This window comes from Acinonyx jubatus, chromosome A1, assembly GCF_027475565.1.
Source record: "Acinonyx jubatus isolate Ajub_Pintada_27869175 chromosome A1, VMU_Ajub_asm_v1.0, whole genome shotgun sequence".
Lineage (NCBI taxonomy): Eukaryota > Metazoa > Chordata > Mammalia > Carnivora > Felidae > Acinonyx > Acinonyx jubatus.
This window is the reverse complement of record NC_069380.1, coordinates 169,538,554-169,556,985: the sequence shown is the minus strand read 5'-3', so window position 1 is coordinate 169,556,985 and position 18,432 is coordinate 169,538,554. Positions and strand designations below refer to the sequence as shown.

Sequence of the window (18,432 nt, the reverse complement as noted above, 5' to 3'; positions counted from 1 at the left end):
CTGAAAATCCCGGAGGAGCAGCGCTCCGCCGCCGCAGCAAAGGCGTTCTCGGAGGGCCAGCTTGAACTTAGGCACACGCAACCCCCCGTGATGAGTTCCACGGTCCCCAGACGGGAGCCGCGTCCCGCCACGAGCTGACTTGCACTCGCCGGTCTTGGTAAGGAGCCCGCTGCCCTTTCCGATACTTCTCGGGGTTCCGGGTGTCCGAGGTAGACTGACGATCCTCGCCACTGGCCCTGCCGTGGGACTGGGACGTCGCGGGTACCCCTGACACAAAGGAACAGCCGAGTGTTCCCTAGTCGGCAGACCGGACTGGGGGCTGCGGGGTGGGGTCGGAGCTGGAAGTGGGAGCCCTCCGGGGACTCCACAGGGGAAGGAGGCCGGGTGTCTCGGTAGCACTCCGGCCGGGGACAGGCGGAGGGGGCTGCACAGCTCCCAAGGGTTTCCTCGTCTGGGGAGGGCCTCGAGCTCGCATTCCTCCCTTTTCTTGCTTCTTGCCCCCATTGCCAGACGACTTTTGTCGTCCCCAGGACTGCGGGAGGGGCCGCGGCGCCCCCGCCTTCGGAGGAGCCCGAGCCGCAGGATGCGCGGGGACGCGCCGCCGCCCTCTGTGCTCAGTTCCGCCGGTGCTTCCCCGGCGGCTCCCGGGCGCTGACTCCGGGCTTCTCCGCCCTCCTTCCTTCCAGCCGGCGCCGGGCGGCTCGTCCGCGCGGCCCTGGACCTCGCCGGGAACCGGTCCCCTCGCCCTGGCCCCGGCGCGGACAATAAATTAATGCCTCGCGCTTGAGGGGAGGGGGCGGCTCGGCGCCTGGGTCGCAGCTTTCTCTCCTGGCTGGAGACGGCCACAGCCAACATGGGCTGCTTCTGCGCTGTTCCAGAAGAATTTTACTGCGAAGTTTTGCTTCTGAATGAATCCAAGTTAACCCTCACCACCCAGCAGCAGGGCATCAAGGTAGGCGCGGGCCGGGGGCGTGTTCCGGGGATCGGCAGCCGGGCGGGCGCGGGGGTCCTAGGCTTTGTCTGAGGGCTGTCACGGGTCTCGGCCGGCGACTGCTCTCTGCGCGGTGGGAAGGAGCCGCAGCTGCCCTGCGCTCAGGTGGAGTGTGGACGTGTCGGGGTGGATTCACTTCGAGTCCCTTCATAAAGGGAAGTAAGTTTCACGTCTCAAAGGGTGTTCGCTCATCGACTCTCAGCTGCAACCCACAGTCCTGCAACTGAGACCCAAACTCTTCCCGGGACCGGTTTCCTCCAAAAGCATCTAAGGCCCCCGCAGCTCCAAAGACGCGCAAACCTGAATATACAGGCTGAATACAGTGTTGAAGGCACGGTTTCCCGTGGCTTTGTTGAGGCTTTTTTCTGTTAGTGTCATTGGGGAAGTAATCTAGTTGACTCGCAGAAACACATTTACTGGGTGGCTGTGATTGTGTTCCCTGGGTTTGTAGATGAGTAATGCTACGTTTGGATGGAAGATAATTTCCAGTTCCACAAGCGAACTGGTTTTATCCCCATATTTAAGTAAACATCTCTCAAAGCGACTCGGTAAATAACTTTGCGCCTGTCTGTAGGTCATTAAAATGGAATCATTACTATTAACCTAGAGAACCCAAACAAAAAGGCTGTGGGAGATTGCAGAGATCCACTTCCTTAATTTTGAAGAGTTCTTATGTTTATGGTTGACAACCTGACCCACGCGCCTGCGCGCTTGTTTCGCTCTTGCAACCACGTAGTTACCAAAAGGTGATCGGAATTCGGAACGTTTTGTTTCTCTTTCTCCGTATTTAAATCACGGGAGCTTTTTAAGTAACCTTAGCAGCTGAGTCTGGTGAGGGGCTACCGCCCCCCCCCCCCTATTGTCCCCCACTCTCCATCCTGGTAATGCTGGAGGTCTGAGAAAGAAGTTCAAGCTGCCAGTATCCTCTTCTGGTCTTGTATGTCAGAAGTTAATCCTAATGGCGTAGGCCCTGGTCATTTCCTTGTGTGAATCAGTTTTTACATAGCTTTATGCACGCCAGAGTAACTGTTCCTGGCTAAAAGCTTCAGCTTTGATGTTACCATTCTTGGTGTACAGAATTCTAATTTCACAGGTGTTCTTCTGCTGGAGATGGGGGCGGGGGCAAAAATGATCAATTAAAGTCACAAGATAAAGTTAACCCTTCCTTTAGGAAATTGTTTTGAGCAGTTGTTTTCCAGTAATTATAAAAAGCAAAAGTCAATCAGATTCTCGTTTGGTGTTTCCTTTAAAAGCCAGGAAAAGACTCTTGGAAAAGGGTGTTTCATATTTTATATTTTCACCTTTTGCTTTATGTTCCACCCCTCCACCCCCATGAAATCAGGAAAAGAACTGTTCAAGATGATGTAACATTCTTTGGTGTACTGTGCAAATAGGCAAAAATAAAAAAAAAAACCCATAAATTTTTGATAATACATAGATTCTCTTTGGCTCGGGGAAAGAAACCATTAGAAAAAGATAACGGATGATCTGATACTAAACCAACAAAGAAATCTTTCTGAAGTGCAAAGTCTATAAAGTCATCTGGAGTGTGAGCTTCCTATTTAATCATGAAAGCCATATCCCTGTCAGCTGTGGAGCATGTACATTATTCTGTCAAGAGAGCAGCCAAGACTCGGGATCAAATGGAATAATTTTGTCAAAGAAACATGAATAAAAAATCCTGATCCATAATTGCTTTTTATAACCTGATGGTGCTTATCTTGTTTTACAAATATGTTGAAAATTGGTGAGTGATTCAAAGGCAATAGCAACTTTATAATGCTGTTATTTTGGATATGTGCCATTTAAGTAAACAATAATTTAAGCAGGCTTTTGTTGGAAGTAATCATTTTGCAACAGGCTTGGCCTCTTTCAGTGTCACAAAAGCATGCCACAATTATTTTGATGGCCATATGTGTAACACAGATGTTGTCTGCTGAAGTTAACCACATTATCTGTAACTACCAGGCTACCATGAAATGCATGTGTTAAGCACCTATCTACTTGTGGTATGTACTAAATTAAACACATATGTGTATTTATAAATGGAATAATGTACGAATAGCATCTCACGTGTAGATGGTATTCAAACGTTGAATGGTTATGTGTATATTATTATTCTGTACATTGCGTTTTCTTTTTAACTCCTTTAGTTATGAGTGAAATAGTAAACTAAAATGTAAATGAAATAGCCAATAACTATAATGGTGTTTCCCCTTGGAAAAGTACATTTGAAAACTTTTATTATCATTAAAGTCAAAATTAAGCATATGACATCAATTAGCCCATTTACCTCCTGAAATTAAAATAGAAAAATCTTTTTGTTTTTAAAAAGTATTTTCTAACATTTTGAGATGACCCTTTTCCATGTTCTATCTCAAATGAAATAAAGACCATTAATTTTGCATTAAAATTACTCACCTATTTCATTCCTTCATGGAAGGAATTTTACTGATTATTAAATAATCACTTAAGAATTTGCTTGTATTGCTGTTATAATAATGTATTGTGAGTTTAAAAAAAGATTAATTATAGTAAATTTAAGTAGAAGAAATAGAGAAGCGTGGTAAAACATATTTTCTGTGTGCCATTTTGAAAAACACTTTCTGGATTTGTTTAAGCGCCACATTACAAAGTTAGTTATGAAGTGATTTTCTGCAACTTAGATCAAAGTCTTTCATCAACAAGAAAAAAAATTGATGTGTTTGTTCCCATGGAAAGGCACTTCAGCCTTGAGACGATGGTTACACGTCTTCTATGTCAAGATGAATAGCAACTAAATGGAAAATAATTTTCTATTAAAAAACATAATATATTTGTATTCATATTCATACTAACATTATGGAGAAATTTGCTTCTTTTTTTTTTTTTTAGAGGTAACCTCACCTTGACAAGCTGGAAGTCTTTGGCATGCAGTTTGAGCCCTAAGATTTATAAGAATCTTATAAATAAGGTTTATATAAACTGAAAGCTATTGGTGGTGTGTTGACCCCCACACAATAGCTTTTAGCTATCTGTTCTATGCTGCTATCTCTGTTGTTTATTTAAGTAAGCATTTCTGCTGTGGTTGGTCTTTTGGTTTTTTTGAGCAATGTTTGCTCAGGGAAACTTTTGTTACGTCCTTTGTCGCTCTCTGTGCTGGGGGAAGTAAGGATCTTTCTTTTTGTTGTCTGAGAGAGCAAAATTTGTGGCTCAAACTACTGGTGTAAGTTGACATTTGATTAGCAAAAGATTTTCAGGGAAAAACAAATCACAAGGTTTGATTAGAAATTTAGTCCTCAAAGTTGCTGCTACAAATATGAACTGGATTAATATTTTTGTTTCAGGGAGGCTGTCGTGCTCTGAGCAGTAATGTAATAAACACTGAGGTGCTCATTTTTCCCTTGTTGTATTTGACTAAATTAATGAAACCAATATGACAGCAAGATGGAAATTCCATTAACTTTTTAAAAGGCATTATTGAGATATACAATTTCACACATTTGAAGGGTACAGTTTACCCATTAACTTTTAAATGAAGTTACTTCCTAATCATCCTGAGGTTTCTGAGGGAATATTGTGAGTCAGTTTTGATGCTTCAATCAGAAACTTCCTAATAAACTAGAAAAACAGAAAGTGGAGACTTAAATTATATGCATCTCAGTTACCGAGAATTATAATTTTTACTCCATTTGGACTGGTGAGGAAAATGCCTAAGAAGATTAAGAAGACAGTGAAAAGCAGTAGTGGTTCATAAATCATATTAAGTATATAGGTGAATACCTGTATCTTTTAACATCAGCCTCATAAGATACAGAGTCAGGGACCTGATAAACGTAAGATGAAGCAAGTAATCGTACACCAACATTACTGTTAATGTGAGATTGGCTGTGGGTCTTGATTGGTTGGTAAATTAGATGTGACTGGGTTAGATGTAGCCCTCACTGACACTGCATCTTCATTTCTGAAATTCAAATAGAATGTCCATGTTGTGTCTGTTTAAGATGGACTCCTATATTAATCCTCCTTCAAAAATTCTTTTTTGTTTTTAAAATTATTCAAACTGTTTTCAGCTTTACTAAGGTATAATTGACAAATGAAATTAAAGTGTACAACATGATTTTGTAGAATATAAGTTGTGAAAGGATTCCCACCATCCCACCACTGAGGTAATGAACACATCCATTACTTCACATAAATTACCTTTTTGTTATTGTTGAGAGTACATAAGTTCTGCTTTCTTAGCAAATTTTATTTCTACAATACAGCCTTATCAAGATCCCCAAACTGTAAATGCTCTCGTAGCTAATGGCTGTCCTTCTCCAAGTGCTTCTAATTTCCTTGTTTTTTGGTGGACCACACAATTTTTTTTAGTCCTGTTAATATAATTTTTCTTGAATTCTGTAATGCTAAACTTGAACTGACTTTGAACTAAACTTCAACTAATGCAGAGCTGTTAGGGGGCGCCTGGGTGGCTCAGTTGTAGGAACATGCAACTCTTGATCTTGGGGTCATGAGTTCAAGCCCCAAGTTGGACATAGTCTACTAACAATAATAATGATAATGATGATGATGATAATACAGAGCTGTTGTTGCTCTTGAGCATGGGTGGTGTCTCATCCATTTGGGCTGCTATAACCCATACTGTAGACTGGGTGGCTTATAAACAAAAGAAACTTATTTCTCATAGTCCAGCATGGTCAGGTGAGGGCCTTTTTCTGGGTGAAAAACTTCTTGTGTACCCTCACATGGCAGAAGGGGCTGTGGAGCTTTTTTGGCCCTCTTCTGTAAGAGCAGTAATCTTGAAGGCCCCAACTCCTAATGCCTTGGGGGTTAGGTTTCCAACATAATGGATTTTAGGGGCACACAAACATTCTGACCATAGTAGGTGGTGCTAAGTTAAATCTAAATAGTAGAGACAGAGGTCCAGACTCTTCTTTTGATCAGCCAGATGGACAGTAGTTTGTTATTTTTATTAAGACACTTACAAAGAAAATGGGAAACTCTTCTCTGATGGTTTGTGTCAAGTTGTATCTCAGTGTAGGGCTAGACAATTCTTTGTTGGGGGAGGTTTTCCTGTCTATTGTGGGATAACTGTGTTCCTAGCCTCTACCCACGAGATATCCGTAGCACCTCTTGCCCATTTGCGACAACCAAAAATATCCCCAGCTGTTACCAAATGTCTCCTGAGGGGCAAAAGACATAAATTCCAAACTGCATTGTTTGCATTAGCACCCTACCTTATCTAGACCTTTAGCAGTTCTGAATGCCTACCCAAATGACTTGGTCTGTGGGTACACGGAAATGTTCCCTTTCCCAAATGTACCAGACTCTTGTGCCTTTTTAGGCACTGGATTCCTGCTGAGTGGTGTACCCTTTTACCTTTCCCTAAGTACACACTCCTCTGGATTCATCCTTTAAGACTTGAATCAAGTGTCCTACTTGCCAGGAAGCCTTCAACCCAGGCTGACCAGGCAAACTTAAGTGCTAGTCCTGGCCTCACATACGCCCTGTAATAGCACTTAGCGCATTGCAAGCATTATTTCTGGATACATCTGTCTCCTCCGGTAGCCTGTGAGCCCCTACCTGTGGTCCCCTAGCAGCTAGAGCTACACACCTCATGCAATAGATGCTTATTAACTGTCGTTTGAATAGAGAGTTGAAAGGAGTGATGTTACAGCTGGAACAGGACACATTGAAAATCTTATGGATAATGAGGTTCCTTTGCCATTTTATTTCTACTAGAAAAGGTCTCAGAATAAAGTAAACCTCACTGTGAAAAGTCTGTTGCCAAGATACTCTAATTTTTATATTGATAATGGGTGGAAAATGAGATGGTGCTGTGGACTGAATGTATGCAGCACACCGAACAGCTGATGAGCAGCTTTTTCAGAAAACCCGAATCATACCTTTTTTTGTATCATAGAGGTTAGTATTCCGTCTTTCCGTCTCTCTCTTTCTTTATTTCTAAAATAAAGAAACTTTCCACTTAGAACTTGAGTCTTTTGGAAGAGGGGCATGTTTCGAGAGTGGAAGATAGATTCTCACACATTAGTTACTTTTTCTTGTCTCCTATTCTGTACACCACGTGAGGACATAGTCCGTTGGTTTCACGGTGTGGGTTTACACAATCAGGGGCCATTGTGTAATTTTTAATCTTGCCATGCCACCCATTTTACTCTTGAAGCTGTGTAAACCTCATCTGACACTGCTGTAAGGCTTACTGGCACAGACAATGTCAAAAGTTAAATATTGTGTTTTTAAAATGTTTCATTTATTTGAGAGAGAGAGAGAGAGAGAGAGAGAGCGCGCGCACATGCAGGGGAGGGGCAGAGGGAGAGAGAGAGAATCCCAAGCAGGCTCCATGGGCAGAGTTCGATGCGGGGCTCAATGTCATGAACCGCGAGATCATGACCTGAGTCAAAATCAAGAGTCAGACACCCAAATGACTGAGCCTACCCAGGTGCCTCAAATACTGGGTTTTTATGACAAATAAGTTTTCAATTCCTATGCACAGTGTATTTTTCTGCAGACCAGATACAAACACAAGTCAGAGGTCAGATTTACCATGCCTCTCCAACTTCTCTGGGATTGACTGCTTTGTCTGAGCTGTCTGCAATATTTCAGCCTCAGTGCTCCTCATCAGCCTGCTTTGGGTTGTAATGAGTAACTGCCATTTTCTTCTGCATCACAAGATGTGTTTCTAAGTTTCATGTATTAAGATTGACCAGGCATCACTTGTTTAGGTATAGCCTAGGTGCGTTAAGGTCAGGAACCAGCCTGTTTAGTGTATGACTTGAAAAGCCTGTTAACTACATTTTGGTGAGTCTGTACCATTCTAAAAAATGTGGATTGCATTCTTGCATCCTCTGAGCCATGTATGTAGTTCTTGTTTGTTTAAGTGGAACAGCCACTGTTCCTTAGTGCTGCCTACTGTTAATCTATTACTCTAACTAAACATTTTGCTTAGGAGATTCCCCAAAGGATGAGATGGCTCCCCCAAGCCTTTCCTAATAATAATCCTGAAAACATGAAAGGGCCTAGCAGTGGCTTCCAAATGTGTGAGAAGTTTGCTTTTAAGGGTATTGAGATGCCAAGAGGAAGTTAGGACAAGGGAGATGGTGGCAGGCAAGGAAAACCAAAAGAGGTGCTGAGTGCTAGCCCCCATGGACAATAACCAAAAGGTCAGATAGTGGGGGAGGAATTAGCCGACCAAGACTGAAGACAGAACCAAATGTAGCAACAGACTATTTAGAAATGACATGTGTAAGAACATGAGAAAGCACAGTTTATGATGCCAGGGGTTCCCGGCATTGTGGGGATGGTGTCCCAGAATACAGCTTTCCAGACAAACAGTGGCCCGAGAGAGGGTCAGATTCCTGGGCTAGCCTAACAAAGACTGTTTGAGTTTTGGGTCCCACCTTGGTCTTCATTCAGAGCTGAGTTTGAGAGGCAGTCTTGGAGCCTCTGTCACCTTAACTATCACTTGTCAAAACTGGTTTTTCTCTACCATACTTAATGATCCCAATGTAGTCATGGCCCTCATGTGTCACACATGAATCAGGCTTCTAACCTGGATGCTGTGTGACCACCTTCAGCCTCTCCCGTCTCACCACCCCTATCCCGTGTTCAAACCCTGCTCTGCTTGTGACTGGCCACGTGACTCTTCCCTGGAACTAGGCTCTGCTTCCTCATCTGTAAGTTGGGGGGCATGATAGCTGCTGGATGACTGTAGAATTTGAGAAAAAAATTTAGGCACATAGGATTAAAAGGTGCTCAATAAATGATAGTTATTATTATGCACTATCTATTATTTGCTAATAAATTTCTTTGTGAATTCCTGTTTGTGATATCTAACCCCTTGTTCCTGCCCAAAGTGATGCTGTCTCTCTGAGGGGGTGGGTGGGTGTTAGAAATTGGGGAATAGGGTGGTTGATATTCATATATACAAGTGATCTGTCAGATCTCTTTCGCCTCACATTGCCTCAGCTACCACTGGAAGGCTGAAACTCTACATCTGTACCCCTAGGCCAGACTTCCTTCCTCTCACCTGAATTTTACTTCTGATTGCCCACTGGGTATCACACAAGATGCTTAAGCCCATCATCACTACCCCTCTGCTCCCTCTAGTCCTGCTCCTTCTGTGCTGCCTAGTTTGATGAATGAGACCACACTTGGTCTTTACCAGTTAAAATGCTTTGGTTTATAGTTACAGAGATCCAACTACAAACAGCTTTAATATGAGGAAATTTGTTTGCTCACCTATCAGGGACTCTGGGGACAAGGATAGGAGTTGAGGGTGGGTTGATGACATCAAGGCCCCAGCTTCTCTCCATCTCTTCTGTGCTCTGACATCTTGGGAGGGTGTCATCAGCAGGTGGTAGCAGACGTTTGTGGAGATGATAATCGTACATTGGCAGTATGTGAGATAGGAGTAGAGATGGCCTATTTTTTAGGAGAGAAGACACTTCCTCCAGAAGTCCCTCAGCAGACTTCCCCTTGTGCCTTTTAGCAGAAGGAGTCTTGTGGTCATTCTTGAGCCATAATGGCAATGGGATCACCTTTGGGGTGCCGTATCCTCCATGGGGCCGGGTGGGGGTGGAATCAGTTTCCCTGAGGCAAGTGACCGCATGGGGGAGAGGCCCAGTCAGGAAGGAAGGAGGGACTTGTGGGTGTTGTTGGCCATGACAGTGTTCACTCGATCCCTTGGGTCAGGATTCTGGCACACATGCTCTCCTTAAATTTCCACATCCGTCCAGGCGTTGGAATTCCCAGCTCCTGAACATCTTCCAGATTTGTTTCTCCTCCTCACATTACTCCTGCCGTGGTTTAGACCTGTCTCAGGTGTCAGCTGGACAGTTGCAGTAGCCTTCTCACCACTGCCCTTGTCTCTAGCATTAACTCCTTGTGATTACCTATGGGGTGGTCTTTCTCATCTCGACCCCTACAGCTCAGGTTTAAATTCCTTCATGGTGGCCGCAGGGCGGCATTCCTGCCCTTTAGTGATTGGACTCACCTCCCTCTGTTCTTTCTCCCACCTTTTCCTTATACCTATTTTGTATTGTAGCCAGACTGAGATGCTTCCAAGTCTGAATGCTCCACATTCTCCCTTGCCTGTGTCTTTTTCTCAGCCTGTAAAGCCCCACCCAGCTTCCTCTTGTTTGATTGAAGTCCCAGCCCTCAATGAGCTACGACCTTTTCTGAAGACTTCTCCTTGGTGTAGCACAGGAGAGGCCCTCTTCTGATCCTGGTCAAGCCTGCATTTCGTTGCAGCAGTTCCTCTGCTGTCCTGTCCACCTCACCCTGGGAGGAATATAGTAAGGTGAAGAGAGCATGGGCTTTGTCTAGGTAGATGTGGCTTCGGGTCTCCCTCCCATTTGTTCAAGCTATGAACTTGGCCAGTCATTTACCCTCTCTGAGTCTGCTTCCTCATCTGAAAATTAGGGTAGGCCTTCCACCTTATTCTGAGATACTGCGTGTGAAACCCTTAGTTCCGTGCCTGATGAGTGGTAGCTGTTGTATTAGAGATGGAAAGCCTTGAGGGAGAGGACTAAGTCTTTTTTATGGGGTATCTCCAGTCAAGCCCAGTTCCTAAGGAGTAGTAGGTATCCACGAGTTAATCTGAATAAGAAAAGATACCTCTAGATTGACATAAATGAATGAACCTGAGGAAGCAAAGACATCTTTCTACTCTTTACTGCCCAGGTTCCCTGGGTACAAATAGTGCACCTGCTTGACTGCTTAATTTCTTAATTTAAGTTTTTAAAAACAGTTTTAAGATATAAACCACACACTATACAATTCATCTATTTAAAGTGTGCAATTCGGGGCGCCTGGGTGGCGCAGTCGGTTAAGCGTCCAACTTCAGCCAGGTCACGATCTCGCGGTCCGTGAGTTCGAGCCCCGTGTCGGTCTCTGGGCTGATGGCTCAGAGCCTGGAGCCTGTTTCCGATTCTGTGTCTCCCTCTCTCTCTGCCCCTCCCCCGTTCATGCTCTGTCTCTCTCTGTCCCAAAAATAAATAAACGTTGAAAAAAAAATTAAAAAAAAAAAGAAAAATGAAGTGTGCAATTCATATATCCACAGAGTTGTGCAGCCATTACCGCAACTTTAGAACATTTCATCACTCCAGAAAGAAACCTCATACCTAGTAGCAGTCCACTCCATATGTCTTTCTAACCTTCCCACCCACACCCCCCTAGCTAGGCAACCACTAGTCTTTCTGTCTATGTAGATTTTCACACTTTGGACATTTCATAGAAATGGGTTCATGTAGTATGTTGTCTTTTGTGACTGGCTCCTTCACTTTGCATAATGCTTTCAAGGTTCATTCCTAATGTATCAGTATTTCATGTCATTTTATTGCTGAATAATATTCTACTGTATGGATATGCTTTATTTATCCATCCAATAGTTGATGGACTTTGGCTAGTATAATAATGTTGCTGAGAAGATTCATGTTCAAGTTTTTATGTGGACATAGGTTTTAATTTCTCTCGGATGTATACCTAGGAATTGATGGGTGTAACATTTGTGAGGAACTGCCAAACTGTTTTCCATAATGGTTGTGTCATTTTACATTCCTACCAACGTGTAAGGTTCCCAATTTCTCCACATTCTCACCAACACTTGTTATAATATGTATTTTTGACTGTAACTATCCTATTGTGTGTAAAGTGTTATCTCATTGTGGTTTTGATTTGTATTTTCCTGATGAATAATGAAGTTGGGCATCTTTTAATGTGCTTATTGACCATTTGTACATCTTCTTTGGAGAGATGTTTATTCTTTGCCAAATTTTGAAATTGGGTTGTCTTTTTAACATTGAGTATAAAAGTTTTTTTTAAAAGGATGTATATGTCCTTTATACAAGTCTCTTATCAGATATTTAATTTAGAAATGTTTTCTCTCATTCTGTGGGTTTTTGTTTTGCTTCCTTCACAGTGTCCTTTCATGTACAAGAACTTTTAATTTTGATGGAGCCCAGTTTATTTTTTCTTTTGTTCCCTGTGCTTTTGGAGTCATATCTGAGAAATTGTCACCTAACACAAGGTCATGAAGATTTACTCCTATGTTTTCTGCTAAGGGTTTTATAGCCTTGTTCTTACATTTAGGTCCATGATTCATAGATATAGATAGATCTGTGGGTATCCGGTTGTCCTAGCTTGTTTTTGGAAAGATTATTTTTTCTTATTGAATTGTCTTGGTACTATTACCAAAAAATCAATTGACAATAAACGTGGAGATTAATTTCTGGACTGTCAATTCTGTTCCATTGATTTACATGCCTATTTTTATGCATCTTTTATTGGTTCCTTGGTAAGGTACGTGTTTGTCATTTATCAAAGAAACACTCCAGGTTAAAGCAAATCTGAGGACTGACCAGTGGGATAGAGCAGTGGAAACGCAACAATAGAGAGCGCACAACACACTCCAAAAACGCTTCCTGAAGTTCCAGACCCTGGACAGTCTATGACCCCTTTTTAATATAGTAGTACTCGAAGGTGCAGGACATGTAACAAGCTATTAAAACACGTGAAAGACAGAAACCTAGCCAAAATGATGAAATGGAAGAATTCTCCTCAAAAGAAAATCCAGGAAGAAATGACAGCCAGATAATTGCTCAAAACAGATATAAACAATATATCCAAACAAGAATGTAGAATAACAATCACAAGACTAATAGTGGGCTTGAGAAAAGCATAAAAGACAGTAGAGAATCTATTGCTGCAGAGATCAAAGACCTAAGACATAGTCATGATGAAATAAGAAATGCTCTAAATGAGATGCAAAATAAACTAGCTACAGTGGCCGCAAGGATGGAAGAAGCAGAGGAGAGAATAGGTGAGATAGAAGATAACATTATGGAAAATGATGAAGCTGAAAAAAAGAGGGACAGGAAATTACTAGACCATGAAGGGAGAATTAGAGAGCTAAGTGATTCCATGAAACAAAATAATACCCGTATCATAGGAGTTCCAGAAGAGTGAGAGAAAGGGACAGAAGGTTTATTTGAACAAATTATAGCTGAGAACTTTCCTAATCTGGGGAAGGAAGCAGCATCTAAGTCCAAGAGACACAGAGAACTCCCTTCAAAAGAAATTTGGTATGTAATACTTTTGAAAAAATATCTTGTAAACTTCCTGTGGGCTGTAAAACATTGTCTATTTTATCCACTATAAAATCCTCAATCTGGAAGGGTGTCAGGCACATGGTGGTGCTCAGTAAATATTTGTCATATTTGAAGGGCTGATAGAAGGATTGTTTTAGTGAAGTTGCAGCTACTGCTTTTATAACTTGAAACCTTGATTGAATATTTAGATTTCCAAAAACTGTTCTGTGCATCCTTTGACTATTGCTATTTACATTGTGTATAAAGGATTTGCCTTTGATTCTTGTATACTCTTTCTGTAAACCACTTGATAGAGAACTAGAAAAAGGGTATTTGCATGTTTTATGAATAGTTTTTCAAGTTTATTTATTTTGAGGGAGAAAAAGAGTGAGTGCACACGTGAGTGGTGCCGGGGAGAGGCAGAGAGAGAATCCCGAGTAGGCTCTACGCTGTCAATGAAGAGTCTGATGTGAGGCTCAAACTCACGAACCATGGGATCATGAGCTGAAATCAAGAGTCAGCAGCTTAACTGACTGAACCACCCAGGTGCCCCAATTTTGTTAGTTTTGATAGGTGAAGGTGTAGCATGTTAGATGAGCTAATATTTAAATGGGTGTGTGGATTTTATCTGTTACCTTGAAACATACCGAGAGATTGCTAGAGATTTGCCCTGAGCAGTGTTCTGTGCAAGGTTTTCCTTCTAGGAAAATGATGTAGATGGTTTCAAGACTACTTCTGAACACACATACCCTCTCCTCACCCTTGTGACTTCCTTTGGACCCTGAACTTCTAGGATTCCTAGCAGGAGTGCAGGTTCAACCTAGGAAGCAACTATGGCTTTATGGAATTAGACTAACATCCCCCATGACTAAGGACAATTGTAGCAAATCTTAGTGGTATTGAAACTGGCATCGGGTACGCTTTACAGTTATGTCTGGATTGTACACTTTGAAAGTTGGTAGTATTGAAACAGTTGAAAAATCCCAACAGATAAGCTGGCGATAGGCAGTTCCTTGGCGAAGAACACCTCAAGTGTCTAGAATCCAGATAATGCCATAGCACGACAAATTTTTCACACAAACCCGTTTCTACCTGCCATTGTTTTTTCCTGCCAGCCACTCATTCTTTTGCCCACCAGTTCAGCCGTCTGATTCTCTGCACCTAACCTGTGTGTGGTCACGTGGCCTCACTTCATGCAGCCCCAAGATGCTGCCAGAAAACACAGCAGACACCAGGGGGAGAATGTGTAAGAGATGGCGTGAATTATAGCAGACCGGATTTCACTTAGAATAGAGAGGGCTGGCCTGGACGTTCGGAATTGTTCCACCTAGTCCTCTGATTCTACAGGTGAGGGAACAGAGGACCAATGAGGGGCGATTTGCCAGAGCCCAGCATAGGGTCCTAGAACCCTGTCTCTTGGTTTCCCATCTGGTCATTTTCTCCGTGCTTACCCGCCCCTCATTCCTTTGCTGCATGCAAGGAGGGAAGGGCTGGGAGCTGATTATAAAGGAAGAGGTCAGAACTGATTGAAAATCACTTAGGTTTACTGCCAATCCCATCTCCTCCCATGTTCCCAAGCCCCTCTTCCCTCTCTCCTTCTCTTTAAATCTTTATAGGCGTACAGTCTGGCCTGATTTCCTTCTGAAGTCTTGGCATGTGGATTTGTGGCTCTCTTTTCAGGTAGATTATAGGAAGGAGAGACCCTTTTGTCTCAAGGAATCTTTTTTTTTTTTTTTTTTTTTCCCGTTTAGAAAAGAGTTTGCTTACATGGAATTTCTTTTCAGAGCGACACTTACTACATTGCATTTTAATTATTTTGGCTTAAAAAATGCTTATTTGTCTAAAAGGTCTATAGTTCTTCCTTGGTCTTTATTTTGTAAAGCTTTGCCCTGAGTTCTTACAGCTCCGTTCTGAATATCTCCTTAGGAAGGAAAATTAAAAACTGATTAGTGACCCTTCTTTACTGCCTGAGGGCGGGTGCAAGGGAGGAGAGCAGAAAGGTAAAATTGCTCTTTCGTTGAAAGGTTTCAGATGGGCCAATCATCAGGAGGCTAATAGATCTTTTCCCTTGATAACGATTATTTCATGCATCTGCAGCTGTTTACAAGGGCACTTGGAGGATGTGCAAATTTTCCAGAATTCCACAGAGAGCCAGGTTTTTTTTCTTTCAGACACTGTTTTTACATCATGTTCTGGGACAGTTATTTAAAGATAAATAGTTTTTGAGTGTGAGAGTATGGGGGGGTGGGGTCTGGACTAATACCATGTGTCTGGAATTGTCGGTATGGCTTTGTGAACCCAATTCTACAAGAATTCATTCAGAGCTTGTTGTGTGCCCATTAGCATCCAGGATTTCTGGCGGGGATGATAAAATAGAGGGAGGACTCTTCCCTGTAAGAAGTTTAGCTTTTAGGTGGAAAGACAAACATTAACTTATAAAACAACAGACCCAAGAAAAGAATTTGTAACCAAGTATTGAGTTATGTGGTGGAGATTCTAAGAGGTAAAGAAATTCTTATAAGAAATCATGTTTCTAATATGCCAAGGTGGGGTTAATAAAAAAAGGGGTTTTAAAAAAAGTGAATACAGGTTCACAGTACCTTACCTGAAACCTTTGGGGCCAGGGGTGTGTCAAGATTTGAAAATTTTCAGATTCCAGCTAGGTGATATGGTGTATATACCATGTATTTTGTATCATCCCTGGCAGGTCTGGGGTGGCACCTCATAAAACAAGTACATTAACATTTGTGCAGCTCATCTTCTGGATATTCACAATAAGTGGATGTGTGTGTGTGTGGGGGGGCATATAAATAGAGACTCTAAGTAGCCTTATGCCAGCGTATAACAGATTTTGTCCCTGTGTTAGTTACCTATTGCTGTGTGGCATGTTATATCCAAAAGTTAGCAGCTTAAGGAACAAACATTTATCACCTACTGACTCTGTGAATCTGGAATCCAGGAGCGGCTTAGCCGGATGATTCAGGTTCAGGGTCTCTCATGAGGTTGTACGCAAATTGTAAGTGAGACCTCAGTCATCTTGGGATGGTGGAGCTGTTCCAGGCTTACTCACGTGCATGTTGGCAAGCCTCAGTTCCTCACCACAAGGGCCTCTTCGTCGGCTCCTGAGTGTTCTTGCAGCATGGCGGCTGGCTTCCCTTCAGAGCGAGTGATCCTAGAGAGAGAGAAAACCCAGGATAGAAGCCACAGTCTTTTTAACATCCTCTTACTTTTGCAATACTCTGTTGGTCACACCAACCAACTTTGGTGTGAGAGGGGACAGTTTAAGAGTGAATATGGTGAGGCAGGGGTCGCTGGGAGCCTTCTTGAAGGTGGATTACCATAGTTATCCAATGGGTTTTAGCATCAAACTTAAAATACAGAGTTTTCATAGCTTTTTGGGTTTTGGATTGTGGAAAAGAGATTGTGAACTTCTTTGTAGACTTTGGTCTCCTCAAAGTGATGACTTGTGGGGATAGACTGTGCTTCTGAAGCCAGTTTAGGGTGGCAAATTAGCATGAACATAGAGGAATAAATTTGGTGGAGGAAGAAGGGTGTCTGAGAATACTCAGACTCAGTCTACTGCGTGCTAGGCACTGTACTTGATGCTGGAGATAAAAGGGTGAATTAGATATCATGAGAACCATCTGGAGCTAGAATTATGCTTTGAGAAATCTAGAATTTTAACTTTGAAAAGTGATCAGTGCTTGATGAAAATATTTTTATTGAATGTCTACAATAAAAAAAAGGTAGCTTGTGTAGTAGGAGAAGGAAAGAGTACAAACTCAGAAAACCTGGATTCCTGTTCCAGCTCTTTCATTTTTAGTTTGGAAAAGTCCATGTTTTGGAGCCCTAGTTTTTCATTTGTAAAATTAAACTGATGCTATGTTATCCCATCAATATCACAAGCATTGTGAGGTTCAAAGAGGATAATGGCTGAAAAAACTCTTGCAAAATGCTGAAGTGTTATGGAGTGTCAATTTACTAACTAGTGGACTTTGGCAAATTATTTAATTCTGTGCCTTGGTTTCATCATCAGTGAAGTGAAGATGATAATACTACCCACTTCATAGACGGCTATGAGGTTTGAGTGAAATAATCTATGTAAAGGCTTAGAGTAGTGCCTAGCATATGATAACATGAGAAATACCAAATAAATATTAGCTGTTATTATTATGTAGCCATATAGTGCTAATCCTAATGGGAGATTAAAAAGAAGTGAAATGATGACTCAAGAGTGTCTTTAGACAGTTCTAAACAATGAGTCAAATTACAGTTTCCCTGAAAAGGCTTTTTATTGTTTGTATTTGCATTTGCTGACTAGAAAACTGATTTATTGGGTTGGACAGAGATCACTTTGAAACCAACTACCAGCTTCTTCCCCACCCCTTCTCTTTTTTTGAGGTTGATCTTCATGTGCAGCTTTTCAGACTTCTGAAAGTCGTAGCTGAAAATAAATCCCTTTGCATTAATGGTAATGTAGTAGTCAGTTTGCCTACCCAAGCATAAAGAGTTAAGTTCAATTTAGATAATCTTGATCACTTGATGAAGATGTGTTTCAAACACATGAGGCTTCGGTTTGGAAATCTGGCAGGATTTACTCATTAAAATTCTTTGTAGGACTAAAATTACGAGTCAAAACTGAAGATTTGCAGTTTTTTTTTTTTTGTGAATTTCAGTGATGATGACAATTGAGCTTATTACAATTTAGTCTTTGTAAGGATCTTAATAGCCTTATTTTGAGGATCATGATAACTTAAATAAATCATTATTTTCTAGAATCTTTTGTCCCATAAACCTTGAAGAACTTTTCCTTAGACTGCTTTAAGCTATTACAGACACCCAGGTAGAGAAGGCTGTGACAATGTCATGGAAACGTCAGTATTGACACAGGCATGATGGGGACTCCCAAAGAATGACTATAAAGGAAATTAGACCCTAGGCTGACAGCAGATGAGTCCCCTTAGGTCCTGTGAATTGGGGTGAAAAAACTTGGGCACCTTATATGCTTTCAGGTTAAAAATCTTGAGTTTTTCTCCTGCTTGAAAATGCTGAACCATGTGTGTGAATATGTGCACATATATGCCCACCAGCAGGAAAAAGATAAGTGACCTAACATTTAAGTACCATTTTAATATTTGGGTCAGTTGTGTTTAAGAATAAATATATGACTAACTGCTCTTTAGGAAGCCACTTATCTTCCTTTTAAATATTGTTTTCAAATGATGAACAGTATTTATGTCCTGAGACAATATATATTTTTTTAAGTATGAAGATCAGGGCAACTGAAAACTGGTGTGCATATTCAATAAGGTGTACCTTGCTTTATTCAACAAATTATTTTTCTGAAAATTT

At 41.8% G+C, this 18,432-nt stretch overlaps 1 protein-coding gene across 4 annotated transcripts in view; it reads left to right on the top strand.

The window, feature by feature from the left end:
- Positions 1-536: 536 nt before the first annotated feature.
- Positions 537-18,432, top strand: part of EPB41L4A (erythrocyte membrane protein band 4.1 like 4A) — a 251,665-nt gene continuing 233,769 nt past the window's right edge. For 3 of the 4 annotated variants that reach the window (XM_027036083.2, XM_027036073.2, XM_027036090.2), the window contains exon 1: positions 537-952. In XM_027036083.2, the coding sequence (XP_026891884.1) occupies positions 854-952 (99 nt within the window). In that variant the 5' untranslated portion in view covers positions 537-853. The remainder of the gene's footprint in view (positions 953-18,432) is intronic. The other variant, XM_027036063.2, reaches the window with a different exon arrangement.